The sequence below is a fragment of the Trachemys scripta genome, chromosome 10, assembly GCF_013100865.1.
Source record: "Trachemys scripta elegans isolate TJP31775 chromosome 10, CAS_Tse_1.0, whole genome shotgun sequence".
Taxonomy (NCBI): Eukaryota; Metazoa; Chordata; order Testudines; family Emydidae; genus Trachemys; species Trachemys scripta.
In genome coordinates, this window is record NC_048307.1 from 31,841,557 (window position 1) to 31,859,321 (window position 17,765).

Sequence of the window (17,765 nt, forward strand, 5' to 3'; positions counted from 1 at the left end):
CTGGCCAGGGGCTGCGGGACCCTCCGAGCTCGGGGCACTGGCCAGCAGCAGGGCGAACGAGCAGCCCACTTGGGAGACCCTGGGCAGCGCGGGGGAGGATCATTATCCGAACAGTTAGGAGGGATTATACGGTGAAAATCCAGGGTCTGGACACCAAGGCCTCGATCCGCGCCGGAACAGCAGCACGTAGCCGCCGGGATCGGGGCCTCAGACAGTGCATGTGTCTCCGCACCATGTACCTGGGCTGTGCCCAGAGTCACCAGGCATGGTGATTTACAGAAGTGCCTTCAAGCTTTCCCCGGAGTTGAAATGCTCAGAGCTTATTAGGTCGTGAGAAATGGAGCCTTGCTTGCAACTTGGAGCAAAATGGCTCGTGTGTCAGTTTCGGAGTGTGGGGTTCAACTCAATGAAAAGGTTGAAACGTTATGTTGGATATTTAGGTGCTGGGAACTTTAGGATCTTTATTGTGAAGATCAGATTAATTCCACGGCCTCATTGTTCTAGTGATGGACGAGAAACATACTGTAAACGGGGCATAGTATGAAATAAGAAGACACTAAATTACAGGTGTTAAGGCAAACCTCAGAATAGCAGCTGAATGTTGTGTTTTGATCCAGTAGGTGTAATGAGTAACAGTATATCTTGGTCTCATGATCACAAAAAACAGTTGAAGCACAGTTATCTAGGAATTAAAATCAGTTAACCTGCTTGTTTCCCACCTTATTTTGTTTTGTGATGACATACAAACTGTTTGGTGTCTTGAAGGCCAGCAAGGGCACCTTCTAGCTGTATTTTTTCAGCTCAGTTGGGAGCAACAGAAGTGGGAAAGTTGTCTGAAAGATGTATTCCTTTGTGTGGGGTGAGCTTTGTGAGAGAGGCTTTTATTTCATAATTATTTTCCTTGGCATATTTTCATATGCAATTGAGTTAGTCCATGTAAAGAAGTGATTTGTAAGACAGCTGCAGCTTTACAGCATTCAGGTTTTTGAGTTCACCAGTATTATTTTGTAACACAACTTTTGTTAGTGTCTTTAAAGAATTTAAGTTATATTGATTTATTACAAAAGTAGGTACCAGAGGTTGTACGCTTCTACTCCTGCCTCCATAAACACACACCTTCTGCACCATGTTGATTCAAATTACTTTAAAAAATATTGTTTGTTTCTCATCATCAGGTGGTGACTAGAAATGTTCTCAGGGCCAGCAGCAAATGATGTTTGTTAGCTTACATGAAGTGTCAGTAAATACCCTCCATTTCATGAAGTATAATGATATATTTAGTAGTGCTGCACACAATACACACAATTTTTACATTATGCTCATTTATTACAGGAGTGTAATTGAGAAATAGTGCAAAATATTCTGGGCATGACTGTATTATGATTATCTGTACATTATGATTTTAATTTCACTGAAGTATATTGTTAACTTAACCTAATGAATGCGCAAAATGCTTGTCTGTTAAATGTGCTAAGACACTGTCAAAATGTTTCCAGGACTGGAGGGGAATTTCATAATGTGTAATGATCGTTGATTGTATTGAAAGTTGTCCATGCTTGATTAAGTTATATTCTTGATTTTAATGCTAATTGGAAGTTTTTTTCAGAATATTTTCATATGCCCTGAAAGAAATTCCAAAACTATTATGGAGACGTGAATTTACCTGGTGTTTAGCTATGTAAAAATACTGTATGTTTTATGACTTAAGTCTGGTATACATATATACACATTAAAAAAATTGAAGTAAATCCCCTGTTTAAGAAATCCTCTTCTAGGGGTTGGTCATCAGTTTGTTTAGCTACCTCAGTATTTGAAAGCTTAGAAATACTGGAGTATTCTAAAAAATAGTTGTGTTAGAATTTTTATCTGCAATATTTCTTAATGTTGTTCTCATTTGTTTTAGCAGGACAAACGCATTCACTCTGGAACTACTGATACTGGTGTTTTGAGACTAAGCCTGTTCCCTCATTGTTCCTGTGCAAGCAGGCACCATAAAAATGAATATCCAGGGGAAAGGCTTCCCTTTGGATCTTGGGGGAAGCTTCACCGAAGATGCTCCAAGGCCACCGGTCCCTGGTGAGGAGGGTGAGCTGGTTTCTACAGATCCAAGGCCAATCAGCCACGGCTTCTACTCTGGTAAAAGTGACGTGATTAAAAATGAGACTTCTACAGCAACACCGAGGCGCTCTGATCTGGATTTGGGGTATGAACCTGAGGGGAGTGCTTCTCCAACTCCACCCTACCTGAAATGGGCTGAGTCGTTGCACTCATTGTTGGATGATCAAGATGGGATAAATCTGTTCAGGACTTTCCTGAAGCAGGAGGACTGTGCAGATTTGCTGGACTTCTGGTTTGCCTGCAGTGGCTTCAGGAAGCTAGAGCTCTGTGTCTCCAATGAGGAAAAGAGGCTCAAATTGGCTAAAGCTATTTACAAAAAATACATTCTGGACAATAATGGGATAGTATCCCGGCAAATCAAACCAGCCACAAAAAGCTTCATAAAAGATTGTGTTATGAAACTGCAAATTGATCCTGACATGTTTGACCAGGCCCAAACTGAGATTCAGTGCATGATCGAAGATAATACCTATCCTTTGTTCCTTAAGTCAGATATTTATTTGGAATATACAAGGACAGGTGGGGAAAGTCCTAAAATTTATAGTGATCAGAGCTCAGGATCTGGGACAGGAAAAGGACTGCCTGGATATTTGCCTACTCTTAATGAGGATGAGGAGTGGAAGTGTGACCAAGACATCGAAGAGGAAACCAGCCGAGATTCAGCCCCATCCAGCAGGCTTACTCAGAAGCTGCTTTTGGAGACAGCCACCCAGCGTGCCACATCAACCAGGCGATATAGCGAAGGAAGAGAGTTCAGGTACATTAGCCTGATAGAATAAAATTTCTAGTGTCTTGTGTCTGTAGAACTTCCATGAAAGCTGTTTGGGCTTCTTGGGGCTGTTGTGAATTTGGGGATGCACGTGGGACTGCGTAAGTGTCAGTTTTGGGGATGAACGCTACTTTTTCATTTGGAAATTTTGTTTGGAATGCAAGCTTTTTTTTTTTTTTTTTGAGGAGAGTCAGTCTGAAATATCTGTGGAAACTGAGAACTGTGCTTGTCAGTTTCTCTATGATTTCTATTAATCACACCTGAAGTGTGTTTCTCATCTTAAGGAGCTGATGGAGAGTGTGATATGAAGCTAGGGCTGGTGAAAGATGGAGGGCTAATGCATCAATCATGGCCATGGGTGATCCTCTCATGTGCACTGAAGGATGATTCAAATGAGCTGCATTTCCAGGTTCGGATTTGGCCTGTAGGGGAGAAATGTCACTATTTAGTGGTTGGATTGTAGATTTATATACTCATAATTAGGGCCCTACCAAATTCATGGCCACAAAAAATACATCATGGATGGTGAAATCTGGTCTTTTATATGCTTTTACCCGATACTATACAGATTTCACAGGGGTAGACTAGCGTTTCTCAAATTGGGGGTCCTGACCCAAAAGGAAGTTGTAGGGGGGTTGCAAGGTTATTTTAGGGGGGGGCGTGGTATTTCTGCACTGCCTTCAGAGCTGGGCAGCCGGAGAGCAGTGACTTTTGGCTGGGCGCCCAGCTCTGAAGGCAGCGCCCTACCAGCAACAGTGGAGAAGTCAGGGTGGCAATGCAATACCATATCATGCCACCCTGACTTCTGCACTGCTGCTTTCAGAGCTAGGCAGCTGGAGAGTGGCGGCTGATGACCAAGGGCCCAGCTCTGAAGGCAGCAGCGGCAATACCATACCATGCCACCCTTACTTCTGCGCTGCTGCTGCCTTCAGAACTGGGCTCCCAGCCAGCAGCTGTCGCTCTCCGGCCGCTCAGCTCTGAAGGCAGTGCTGCCGTCAGCAGCAGCACAGAAGTAAGGGTAGCAGTACTGCAACCCTCCTACAATAACCTTGCAACCCCCTCCACAGCTCCTTTTTGGGTCAGGACCCCTACAATTACAACACTGTGAAATTTCAGATTTATGTATCTGAAATCATGAAATCGTCAATTTTTAAAATCCTATGACCGTGAAATTGGTAGGGCCTTACTCATAATAGGACTTTGCTGTGTAAATATGGAAGGGAATACTCAATGTGACCGGTGGCTGCTGACTACAAGTTCTTTGTCACTTGAGCGATAGTAGCCATCATATTCCTCTGTACCAAATGGGGTGCATAGCAATCCCTGGAAGTGATTTTTGATTTGGTCTTAAAGGCTTTCTGACAGTGGATTCTACCAGTGCCATCCAAAAGTAGGAGTTGCCAAATTTAGCTATTTATTTTCCCTTTAAGGCTTTTCCTTTCATCCAAATAATTGTTTTTCATAAATAAGTTACTCTATTTCCTGTCATTCCTCCCACACCCTTCCAGCTAACACAGATTTGTAAGTTCAGTTAAAATGCCAAATATTTAATTTAGCAGGGAGTTCTCCAGGTGCAGTAACATGTCCAGAATGTGTTCTAATTTCTTTAAAATAAAATCATCTTTTTAAAATACATCTTAGGCTAAAATTTGGCCACTTTGTGAAGGTTATAAAATGAAGCAGCTAAAAGTGTCCTGATCAAAGCTGCCCCAGCCTTAGGAGAAGGTATTTATGGATTTAATCTCACTCAGCAGTCCCTTTAGACTGGCAGCTGGAAATTCATCCCTCCCTCTGCAAAGCCTCAGCCCATTGCAGATGCTGAAGCATTTTCATTTTGATCCTTGTTTTTGTACAGATTTTGAGGAGGGAAGGTTGAATGTGAAACTTTGAAAAATGGGGGAATTCATGTGACTCCCTGCTGGTTTAATCAAGAGTCTGAAAAACAAAATCCCACATCCTGGGACTTTCCTGTGGAGTTAATAAAAACCTTGAACATTTCTTGAAGTGCATTTTGACTGACCAATTGGGTACCTACTATAAGGGAAGATTAGAAAATTTTAAGATTTAAGTATCTTTTTATTTACGTGCTAAATAGCTTTTAAGATTGGAAATAATTTATTTGAGGTGCAGTTTTCTCACTTCTAGAATGGTAACAAAAGAGTATTTAGCAGTTCTGCACTTCTCAGATCTAATTTAAGGAAAATACCGTGAATGTATTGGTTGAATACTTACTTGAAAACTGTTTTAAAACACCATGAATTAGTGGCACTGTGTAATGAGGTTCATAAAGTTCAGAGGCTTTCATACTAGATCAGAGCAATATGAGATGGGATTAAACACAGGTTGTGCATCTCAGAAAAAATAAACTGGGATATTCATCTTTCGTAAAACTTTGTACCCAACAGTCCGTCACTACGGGTACAGATTTTTCATTGTCAAGTGCCTCTTGGAAATTCTTGCCATCAATGGGCACTTAAGTGAGATGCGTTTCCATACCAGGAATTACTGAATAGGAATAAAAATTTTGAAAACATCAATATATGTATTACTGTAGGTCCAGAGGACCCATTGTGCAAAGGGTCTGTACAAATATATATGTAGACATGATCCACCCTCCCAAAAAGCTCATAAGCTAAAAGTAATTTGACATCTTAATTGCCAATCCATCCTTGTAGAACAGGTCATCTAGCTAAAGTCCTCCAAGGGTACAGTATACTAACCATTGTTTTGAGTGGCCTTCTAAACATTAAGACTTTGGTCCTGAAAACACTTAAGTGCCTGAGTACTTTTCTCCACAATGGATAAAAATTTTTTTTTTTAAATTTGATTTTTTTATTAAAACTGGATTTTTTAAAATTCAATTTAAAGAAAAATAAAAAAAGTATAATTGTCAACCTATACTAACATCTAAACTCATTATAATCCATTAAAATAATTTAAATTAATGTTTTTTAAAATAAAGCAGTATGTGTTTGCTGTCGAGCTTTAAAGAAAGTCAAACCACTGAACTGGTGAAAGTCACTGGCAAAGCTCTACTGCCTAACAGACCAGCGTTTGTTAAAGTGCTAAATCAGCTTTTGACAGCAGTAGCCTCTTCTGCAAATGGAGAGACTATTTTCTTCATTTTAGTTTATTCAGCTAGTTCAGTTCAATGAGTAGTTCATTCTGAGATAAGAAACTAGTTGGGAGTTGTGAAAAAGCAGGAAAGCTTGTTTTCTCCTTCCAATCTATGAATAAAAACTAGGAATGAGAGGATGAGATCTACTAGTTCTAAAATCTTGAAGGACAGGGTGACCAGAAACAGTCAGTTCAATTCACTAACCACCAATTAGACTGCCTACATTTAATAAATCAGTTTGTTTTAAAAACTATTTTGATAAACTTTCTGATAAACCATTTTGTTGTTAGGTATCCAGCCCATTTAAGATGCTCTTATTTAACTTATAAACCCCCCCAACCATTTTAAAATGTTTTTGTATATTTTCAATTCAATTTGAATTTCCATCCAAATAGAACTTGACACAAATAACAATTATCTACTAAATAAAAAAGTATCGTTCACTGTTTTTCTAACATAATAAAAATGTAAAAATTAATCTGAATAAATTTTAAATTAAGCTATAGAATTACTGAAATGAGTACAGATATATTATTCTCTTGATTAACAAAAATAAAAAAAAAATTAGGGGAAAAGGCTATATTTCACTGCAAAATAATGTTTTAATGGTACCAACCAATGAGAAATCAACTTTTCTTTAGGAAAATAACTGAAAAGTAAAAATGCAAAACAAAATTAAAATTGATATTTAAATCATGATTAAAATCACTTCAATTTAAATTAAACAAATATAAATATTTGCTCAAACCATTTAAATTAAGCCTGTTATTAGTGTGCTATATTCCTGAAGGTGAGTGTTCACTCATGTGTAGTATGGAGAGCATTGTTTAAAATAAAAAGTGTCATCTTATTACCTACTGTGTTTTTGTATATGAAGGAAAAGGCCAATAGTCATTGCAGGTAGGCTACTGCAAATAAATTGGACATTGGTTATGCATCAGTGAACTTCAAAGAAGGTAACCTCAGAAGATCTCGTGCATTAACGCACAGCTTCCAAAACTGACACTAGCATGGTAGTGAGCGTGACTAAATCTTTCATTAACCTTCTTTTGACATCCACTGATCGGATTTTTCCGAGATATGAAGAGCAGAAATTAAACTTTTGCCTCAGAACTGCCTTGCAGATTTATTTTGAAGTATTCTAATAAAACCTGCACGTTTAAAGATTTGGAACTCTATTGCTAGTCATAAAGTTACCAGGTTATATGTCACATTCTTCTTTTATGTGTGTAGGTTTCTTCTACTAGCTATTTGGTCTAAGATCTCCCCACCTACGGATGCCCATCCGGAGCTCTGAATGTCCTTTGGACTTACACCATAAACCAGGAGTTACAAAACCTCCTGTTGAACATACTTGCTTTACTAAATCATAAACTTCCAGCTACCGTTTTGTTAAAGAATAATTAACTTTGTTTTAGAAGTTACACACACTTTCTTGGCTTTGTTTTGGCAGTAGTAATTAAGGGGACAGCATTGTGTAACAACTGTTTTGGCTATATTTTTGGAAAAAACAATCTAGTGGTGTTTGGTTTCTCGTTTTTTAAAATTTTTTGAAAATTTGTGTCACTCTGAAATGTTTCCATGAACATGACATACATTAGAGAGCGAAAATAGGTGGAGTGATTCGTGATTGGAGGAGGACATGGTTAAAGGTGGAATCAATTGTCATTGGCTATTTTAGAGTGGAAAGTTTGACTCGGCTTGAATTGCTAGAACTGGGAAACTTGTGGAAGGTGGGCGCGATGTATGATAACATAAAGTAGTTTTTTTATGAAGCTGGCTAGCTAATCTTATTTTCCAGTCTTCGCAGAGTTGAATGCACTACGGGGGTGGTATTTCATTCCAACTATAGTAAATGTGAAAGCTGCTATTTAATACTGAAAACAGATAATTGTGTGTACTGATTATCAAACTTCAGCATGTGAATTTATCTGACTCAGCATAACCAAAGTTGAAGGAAATAATAGGAAAAGTGATTTGAATGGACGGAAGTACTTATCTTTAACTCTTTAAAAGTAAATGTAAACATTGTCAGAAGTTAAGTGGTAGAATTGGACAGATCTGTGCTCATCTCAAAACGTGGGAAAAAATTGGTTTCTTTAGGTTGTTCAAGAACAAATGTGCATTGAATAAAACTTTTATTGAAGTGGAAGCGTAGTACAATGATTTGAAGAAGTTTGGTGATCTTGCAAGTAAGACTTTAAAATAGATATGTGATAATGTAAGTCCCTGTTCCAGGCCTTCCAGCAGCAATTCAATTCCAGGTAAATTCAGAGTGGTCTCTATTCACCTTCAACATCCAACAAATGGCAAAGATCAATGGGTGATTATACCATAACAATAATTGAAAATCAAAGATATTAACTTGATACAAAAGTTGCAACCTTCTTCATTCTAACAACATTGCCTTAATTGTAGCACAAAATGATCAGCTTAAAGCAGTGGTCCCCAACCTTTTTGTGGCCAGTAGCACATTCATGGTTTCAGAAGAGTGTGGCGGGCGCCAACAATTTTTCAAGGCTTATTTTGTATTTGTACATTAAATAATACGAAAAACATCATATTTAATATTACATAATATATGAATCCAGAGAGAAGCCAGAGAAAAGCCATGAGGACAGAGAACACCGGCGCCTGCAGCCCCGGAGTACTCTGTCCCCAGCAGGCACGGGGCCCCGGCTTCTCTCCCCTGCTGGGCACTAGGCGGACCCTGCGCCTGCTGGGGACAGAGAACACCGGCGCCCGCAACCTGCCCCGGAGTTCTCTGTCCCCAGCAGGCACTGGGCCGCGGCTTAAGCTGGAGAGAAGCCGCGGCCCCGCACCTGCTGGGGACAGAGAACACCAGCGCCCGCAGTCTGCACCCCCGGAGTTCTCTGTCCCCGGCAGGCATGGGGCCGCAGCTTCTCTTCCATGCTGGGCACTAGGCGGGCTTTGCGCCTGCCGGAAACAGAGAACACCGCGCCCACAACCTGAGTTCGCTGTCCCCGTCAGGCGCGGGGCTGTGGCTTCTCTCCCCTGCTGGGCACTAGGCGGGTGCACATAAATGCCCCGGCGGGCTCCATGGTGCCCGTGGGCACTGCGTTGGGGACCACTGGCTTAAAGGAATAACTGAAGCATTCATCTTGGAATCTTGGCTATATCGTGCTGCAGGGTGGCTTGATTAAAATCAATTTTAATCTTGTTTTGCATTTGTACTTTATTTTCCTAATTTTTAAAGTTGATTTTCTTTCGTATAATTTGGCACTACTTTTACTAACTAGGAGAATATATTATCTATACACACTATTTAAACAATAATATAGCATAACATTAATTTATTCAGATTTTTCATTTTTACTTCTCACATGTTTCAAGCTGCATTTGGATGGAAATTTAGAATTCAATTAAAATGCACAAAACCAGCATTACATTTTTTTAAAAAAATAAAAATGACCTTAAATGTGCTAGATACTTTTCTTTTATACGGTTATCAAAGCACGTTCTGCTTATAAAACTGAGTTACTTTTTTTGTTTAATATCTGTAGTTAGTGAAATGAACTGATTGTTTCTGGACCCCATGTCCTTAAAGATTTTAAAACTAGTAGATCTCTTCTTTCCACACTTTATTTTTAGTCCTAAATTGGAAGAGAAAAATAAACTTCCCTGCTTCTTCTCAACTCCCAATTGTTTTTTCAACTTTGTATGAGTTAGTTATTGAATTGAATGAGTTGAATAAACTGAAATGAAGAAAATACTCTCTGCACCTGCACAAGAGGAGGCTACTGCTGTCAAAAGCTGGCTTAGCACTTCAGCCAACTCTGGTTCCAGGTGCTTAGCCAATGACGCCCACCAATTCTGTAGTTTGACTTTTTTTGAGACTTTGGCAGCAAACCTACTGCTTGAATATTATTTGTTTACATTAATTGATTTTAGTAGATTATAGTAAATGTAGGCTTTAACATAGTTTGTCATAATCTCAAATGTAATTTTATATAGGGGTTTTGAAGCGAAAAATATATACTTAAATAAAAACTGAAAAATCAGCACTTAAATTAATGAAAAAATGGCTGGTTAATCATAAGAAATAATGGTTTCAAGAATCCATACTAGGAAAATTTGATTTGATGTCTCAAAAGAAAACCACAGATTATGTAAAATTGGTGAAGATGCCATCCAGGACCGTAGAGGAAAGTATGACAGCCATTTGCTCAGACAATAAAAATAAAAGTTTAAAAAATGAGAATTGCTTGGATTTAAAGATCCTAAACTTCTGATTTATGGGTACAAAGCTTATTACTTAAACTGCATTGTGAAATAAACAACACCATTGGGGGAGGGATAGCTCAGTGGTTTGAGCATTGGCCTGCTGAACCCAGGGTCCAGAGTTCAATCCTTGAGGGGGTCACTTAGGTGTGGGGTCCCATGTGGAGCGGATAAAGCACACGACCAATGTGGTTGCAAGCTGAATCCGCTCTGCATGGGACCCCACAAATGGTGACCCCGACGTGATTCGGCTTGGACATCGAGGCAGCCGACTGAAGCGTTCAGTGAGAAAAGGCGGAGGTGGCAGCCGAGGCAGGAGGTGGTACCGGAGGATACTGGCTCCTGGTCGTCTAAGAGAGACGTTCATGAGCTCACAGCCGACTGAAGCGTTCGGTGAGAAAAGGCGGAGGTGGCAGCCGCGGCAGGAGGTACCGGAGGATACCGGCTCCTGGTCGTCCGAGAGGGACATTCGTGAGCTCACAGGTGAGCGGCTGCATTTAATAAAATGGACTCTGCTTTGTCTGCAAAGGAGAAGACGGTGCATGATTTTTTATTACGCATCGCTGAAAAGCAGGGAGAGAAGCTTCCCTCTGACGTGTTGTCCCGTTTGTTGAAATGGGGGCAGAGACACGGGTTTTTTGTTACTCTTGATACTGTCTTTGATAAGGCAGTCTGGGAAAGTCTAGGCTCTGACCTCTGGGAGTCGGTCTCTCACGGCAACAAGGAGGCCGTGTCATTGAGCCAAATATGGTGCAAATCTAAGAAACTGATAGAGACGCTTGCGGCAGAAGCCGAGGTCCAGTCGGCCATTAATGACCTCTTTCGGCCAAAAGAGGAGCCGCCTTATGTGTTGCTGGTGGGAGCCCGTGAGTTCTTTGGGGGTAAGGACACTATCATACCACTCATCCCCAATGCACCCGAAGCTGATCCTAGTATCGTCCCATTACCGGACGACCCCGCGGATAAAATGGAGGTCTCGAGCCCAGAAGGGGATAAGTTACAAAAATTTCGGGCGGAAATGTACAAACAGGGCCTTCAGCTACAGGACATGCTGAATCAGTTGTCCCATTTGGCCGGTGAGAGCCATCCCCCGCAGTCCCACACATTGCAAGCCCTGAACCAGCCCGGCTTTCCTGTCACCAATGATGTTTGTACCCCAGAGTTCCGGGCGGAGTTCCCGGGGCAGGGTAAGCAGTTGCGGAATAGGTTGGAAAGAATGGCGGAGCCAGGCTTATCTAACTTTGAAAGGACATATAGGAAAAAAACACCGGATAAGATCCCTCCGGCGGATGATGTAGCTACCCCCTGTCCTCGTTGTGGTTTGTGGGGCTGCGCGATTGGGTGCACTGGACGGAATAACGTGTCCACGCACCAGCCACTGGATGTCGCCAACCCGTTTGCTCCAAAGCCTCCGGCATACTCAACCGATGTTTCCACCCTGCGACATGCTTCGGACAATATCCCGGGCGGCTCGGGCCCCCCGGACCCCGTAAGGCGTTGGCACGGACTTATTAGGAAAGCCCATATAGAGGGGGAATTTGCGCCCGAGGCTTATCCAGTAGTGACACCGGATCCACAGAACCTCGCGACACCGGACCTGCACTTGTTGTTTGTCACAGCCTAGACACCTGATAATGTTGTACTTCTATTTGTTCGGACTCCTTATTATAGGAGCAGGGGTTTTGTATGTCCAAATTCTGTACCTTTTGTTAACCCATGACAAAATGTTTGGGTCACCTGGGTGAACCAGACTGGCCAAGAAGCCCTTTTTGCTTGTCCATGGCCACCCCCATCGGATCCCTTTAGAATATGTCTTATTGGCTATCCTTATTTACACCCCAATGGTTTTCGTGGGTATTTATGTAATATTATGGGTTTTTTTAGTTCTCTATATATTTCCCAGTTGTTGAATGTCACCTGTCGTCAGTTTTATAGGTTTGAAGAGAGTAGTCAGGTGGCTAGTAATTGTCCTAATGTTAGTTGGACCCTCCTACAGGCCTTATTTAAGAAAAAGGGGGGAGGTGTGGGGATGTATCATCCCCACACCAACCTAATGGAAAGTTCCATGAGGAGGTAAGGGTCACGATGGGACCCCACACTTAGGGATCTGGGGCAAAAATCAGTACTTGGTCCTGCTAGTGAAGGCAGGGGGCTGGACTTGATGACCCTTCGGGGGTCCCTTCCAGTTCTAGGAGATAGGTATCTCTCTCTCTATATATATATATATATTTTTTTTTTAAAGCACTTTATGCATAGTCAAAAATGCTTTCAATCACCATTAACTTCAGAGTTGGTTGGTTTGTTGAAAAAGGAGGATAGATGCCATGATTCCCCAAGGACTCTTCCTAGAAAGTTCTGTATATTTGTATTCAAATATTATCAGTGTTGAAATTTTCACCAAGCATGAGATGGACTCTGATCAAAATGCAGCCCATTTTTTCATAACATGGTACTCTACTGTGAGGTATGAGACTTACAGAAACAATTGAAGGAGGTTTCAGAAGGACATGACAATTTACTCTGACACTTCTCTTGCAGTTTTAGTGGAAATCTGACTTGATTTAACCAACAGTGAAGAACTGCAGCTACACAGAGAGAACACTGAAAAATAATTCAGTGAACATAACTGATCCCAAATAAAAATGTCATAAGTTGAGTGCATATCAAGAAGAAGAAGCTGAAGCGTGGCTAGTGGAAGTTGATCTTGATGTTTCTTCTCTGTTAGCAGTTACATTTTGAGACCCAAATTTCTACCTCAGCCTCTGTTGGCGAAGGAGTGTGTGTCACGGTTCATTGCGCTGAAGTGGGGGGAAATTGTGGAAGTAAAAACCTAGGACAGTTTAATTCAGAATTTTGTCCATTTTTATAACCTGCATTGTGGTGTAGCCAGCTCAGCATTAACTGAACATGTTTTAGTATGTTTGGATTGGTCTGGCTGAAACTTCATAATAGGCTGGTTACTGAAAGAGCAAATAGTTACTGAAGGTATACTTGTATGTAAGGGCAGATACAAAAAAGCGTTAGACCTCACTAGGGGAGCTTGTTTGTTCTATTTACAGAAGTACAAGCTTTTTCTTGGACAAGATGTTCCTTCTTTTACTTGGGGAAAATAATATGCTTTGAAAGAGAATCACTTGGAGCCCTCTGTTTTGTGACTTTTTTGCAAAATCTTAATGGTTTTTTTCCCCAGGGAAAAAAATGTTTTGTTTGATTTGAGGAAAATCACAACCTTGACTTGTAGCCAATAATAGGCCACAACCTGTGCGTCAGAATCAAGTCCTTCCTGGCTGGTGAAGGCCAGTGCAATCTGTTACTGCTGGAGATAGTCTCTCTGTTAGGGAGAGCATGGAGGCTAGCATGCTTCCTTTCTTCAAAAAATCATCTTTTGACATTGACATAGACAGTCTAGGCAGCCATAGTCCAGTGTGGTGTCTTCTCTTTTGGAGTAAGATTTTGAGAAGGTTGTGGCACATTGGTTCTCGTAGCTCTAGTTGTTTTTGATTATCTTGACCCTTGTCAGTCTGGGTACAGATCTGGGTTTGGTACAGCTCTTGTTGTTTGGTTGATGTTCTCTTAGCGATTAACAACAATTAGGGGTCACTGCTGATATAGCAGATATACCAGCTGCTCTCCATACTGGTGATCATGAGGCATTGCTGAGTCGTCTGCAGTCTCTAGCAGGAGTGTATGGCGTTACCTTGTTTTGTTATCTGATAGCTGAAAGGCCCCAAAGGGTTGTACTGGGCAGCAATGCTTTCAATCTGCTGATGACAACCAGCTTAGTGTTTATCTCAGTTGCTCCAGCATGTGGTGGCGATTGGGGCATGGAGCTGGTTGAGGCTCCATTGAACAAGACGGGGGTGATGCTGGTAGGTAAGGAGAAACAACTGGAAGTGAAGGTGGCGATTATGTCTGTCTCTAGAATTGGGAGCATTCAACCACCATTGTTAAGCTGAAGGCATAACTTGGGGATCTGACTAGATCAATGGCTGGGTTTAAAAAATCAGATAGGAGCTGTGCTCAAGAAAGACTTGTGCCATATACACCTGGCTAGAAGAGTATCTCCTTCCAGTTGAGAGGCCCTTCTGTACAATCAAGTTGCACTGGTTTAACTATCAGAGGGTAGCCGTGTTAGTCTACTCTGCCAACACTGGTTCTCCACTTGTAAGATAACTCCCTTCTTTTCATGTGTCAGTATAATAATGCCTGCATCTGTAATTTTCATTCCATGCATCTGAAGAAGTGGGTTTTTTACCCACAAAAGCTTATGCCCAAATAAATCTGTTAGTCTTTAAGGTGCCACCGGACTCCTTGTTTTAACTGGTTTAATTAAAACCCATTTTTAAATTGATGTAGTTAAACTGATATGAGCGCCTGCATGGACACACTTATATCAACAATTTAAAGTGTGTTGTTACAAGGTTTTGCTCGGCTTTGAGTTAAAAATTGATGTTATGTAAACCTGAGCAGTGTTTATGTGTAGACAAGCTCTTATTCATCAATTGAATTGAAGAAATAGTTCATCTGTTGTTGTGTTTGGGTGTGGATTGATATTTGGGTTTCTTTTTAGAGAGAGAGACAGCAAACCTCTGGCCATCTGTTTTGATAAGCAATGACAATGTTATCTCCCTCCCCCCTTCCCTGAATGTGTACCTTTCCTTGCAAGGATTGCATTGAATCTTATTCAGATCACAAAACTTACATTTTTAAAAAACAAGTATTTTAAATAGAATTAAATGATGTCTTAGTCTTCCAAATTGGTTTTAGACTAGCTTCTCCATTTCTAGTATCCCTGGGCTTGTTGTCATATACTGAAGCTCATAAATTAGCAATACATTGATACCGTAAACTCCTTGTTAAAGGATGTCTTACCTTTCATGGAGAAGCTTTGCCTGATTTGATACCTAGCTTCATGCACATTTCTAAAAGGTGTACATTTCTAGTGATATGTCCACCTCCGCTTTCCCACAATTCTGTTGACACAAGTCCCATAGTCCGGTATTTGGGAAACATAGTTGGAGTAATTTTGAATTCTGTGCAATTTCCAAAAAAGATGGGTACTGAAAAGCTAAATGAAAATTGATCCAATCCCAGAAATCTGTGCTGAATATACCCAATAAGTGGGCCATATGGTACATTTACGTGCCTTGCAGTTCAACCTTAACTTTGGTTTATCTGTTTGGAGATGTTCTTTGTTGTGGCTATAGGGGGCTAATTTTCCCTGTGTAATTTCAGAATGCAGGACGTTCGTGCAGTTACTGCATCTGTAACTCGCTTTCTTAATTGGTCGGTCGGAGTGTGGATGTATTAACTATCAAGTTGTGCTGCAAAGCCGTAATTCATAGGTTGAATAGGTTGCTGGGAGAGTCTTAAGTCTCCTTCCTGCAATGGCTATGCTCTCACACAACACCACCGAAGTCAGTGAAGATCCACCTCTTAGAGGACAGTGATTTCAGTGGGGATGGGTGGAGTCAATTTTGGACAATTCTAATTTGTTTGGATTTTATTATATTATATATGCCTCCGCCACTACAAATGAATGCATAAATAAATGGCATGGCAGTGACTAGAGGCCATTGCTCATGTTTTGACATCTTCAGGGCAGATACAGATAGATAAACTTTGGGCTAAATACCCCCAAAACTTTTTCCTTTTTGTTGTTTTGATTGCAGTTTATGTAGATCACCATAGCTAAGAGAGGTAAAATGTGGGTGATTCATTTGTATCAAGCAATTGCTGTACATTTTATTTAAAAAAAAATACTCCTAAATATTTAGTGGGAAAAGAAAATTCTGGTTTGAAAAGTGGCCATTCATTTAGTGCAGAAAAGTGACATTTTAAGAAGACTCTTAACAGAGGCACAGACACCTGAAATAGTTTATAGAAATATAATCTCTGGATTATCAGGTTCATCCTTAAATCTTTTAAGAAATTACAGTTAGTCATTGAAAAGAAGGAACCCCGTATTTTTTTAAGATACAGGTGGGAGCTGTAGTAATGATTTAATTTGCAATCTGCCACTGAGTGCACTGGATTAGTTGGTTTCTCTATGTGGAAAGATTTGAAATTAGATAGAAACTGAGGTTAATTATGTGTTCTAAATGGAATATGTGAAGACGACAAAGCAAGAACCCATACAATTTGGTATGGTCTGTGAAGCTAGGCATAATGTTTCAGTATGGAGAGATTTTTTTTTTTCTTTTGTTCAGCTATAAGGGTTTTAGTCACAGAAATTGAAATGATTAAAAAGCCAAATTGGTTGTATGTGTAATTCGGAACATCTCTCTGAAAGAATTTGACACTTATTTGGCAAGTGCGGACATACTAAAACTAGTATGCTGCAAACTAAAACAGCAATTAGTTTTTCCCCTGCCCTGATGGACAGTATAAAGTGTGTTCTCTGTGTGCAAGTATTTCTCTGCTGTTGGTTGGGGGTAGTTACAGTCAGTGGCTTATTATGAAACTCTTCAGTGACAATGGACTGTCATAACTTTTCCAGTTTATTTTAATGGTGGTAATTTGGTAGTTAACCCATGTTTGGAGGAGCAGCTACACTACTGTCTGTTGTATAGGCTATTAAACAAGTCCAACGTCATCAAGCCTAATGCCAGTAATTAACTAATTACAGTCTACCTAGCATGAACATGCAGTTCTGTAGCCTGGGAATCTACAAAATAGGTACCTCTGCTGTTGAACCAAGCCCCCAACAATATACAGCTATTTTAGTGACAATCTGTTGACCAAAAAAGCAATTTTTGTTCTAAAAATGCAATATTTATATGTTATGACTTCAAAAATCATATCCCCAGTAATAATAATTAATTTAACGGTCACATTTCTATTGCTATCCTAGCATTAATATGACAAACCTACAGTTGCCAAAAATTGGTGAAGTGAATCTTTTGAAATAAAGAACAGTAAATTCCATCATTTAAAGGGTCTGTTAACCCCCTTAGATTTAATTGTTTGTTAGATGCCTAAAAACCAAAAATGTTAAAAAGACATGTATAATGTTATTTTAAAACATGCTTTTACATTCATGAGGATAAACTGCCTCACTTCCTGCTCTAAGCAGAATTTTCTCCTTGTCCGGCTAGACATATGAGAATCTTGATCTCTCTCAACTACAATAGGAAAAAATGTTATCTTAATTGAGGTCCTATGTTATTTATCGTTCTTGAGTCTTTCTTTATTCACTGCAAAGCAAGGGTCTCTTCAGTTCTACAGTGAAACCCCATGGACATTTATGAACCTCCCTTTGCCAAATCTATATGTTTCAACAAGATTACAATTACATTCTGAGATAAATCTGTCTCCTCATTCATCTTTCTGCCCGTATGAAACTTACCATGGTTCATTTTCCATTAAGTAGTCACTCAGAAGTTCTGTAAGATGTTACCATTGGTAGGCAGGTCATCTTCTGCATAAAGCAATATCTCATAACTCAGTATTATTACTTACCATGTTGTCCCAAGTCTTTCTCTATTATGAGGCAATTTGTAGTTAAGGCTGCAGAGG

The 17,765-nt window shown here is 40.2% G+C and overlaps 1 protein-coding gene across 1 annotated transcript in view; it reads left to right on the plus strand.

The window, feature by feature from the left end:
• The first annotated feature begins 1,885 nt into the window (after nucleotides 1-1,885).
• The window catches only part of AXIN1 (axin 1), a 184,839-nt gene continuing 168,959 nt past the window's right edge, over nucleotides 1,886-17,765 (plus strand). The window contains exon 1 of the mRNA XM_034783055.1: nucleotides 1,886-2,875. Within this exon, the coding sequence (XP_034638946.1) occupies nucleotides 1,998-2,875 (878 nt within the window). The 5' untranslated portion in view covers nucleotides 1,886-1,997. The remainder of the gene's footprint in view (nucleotides 2,876-17,765) is intronic.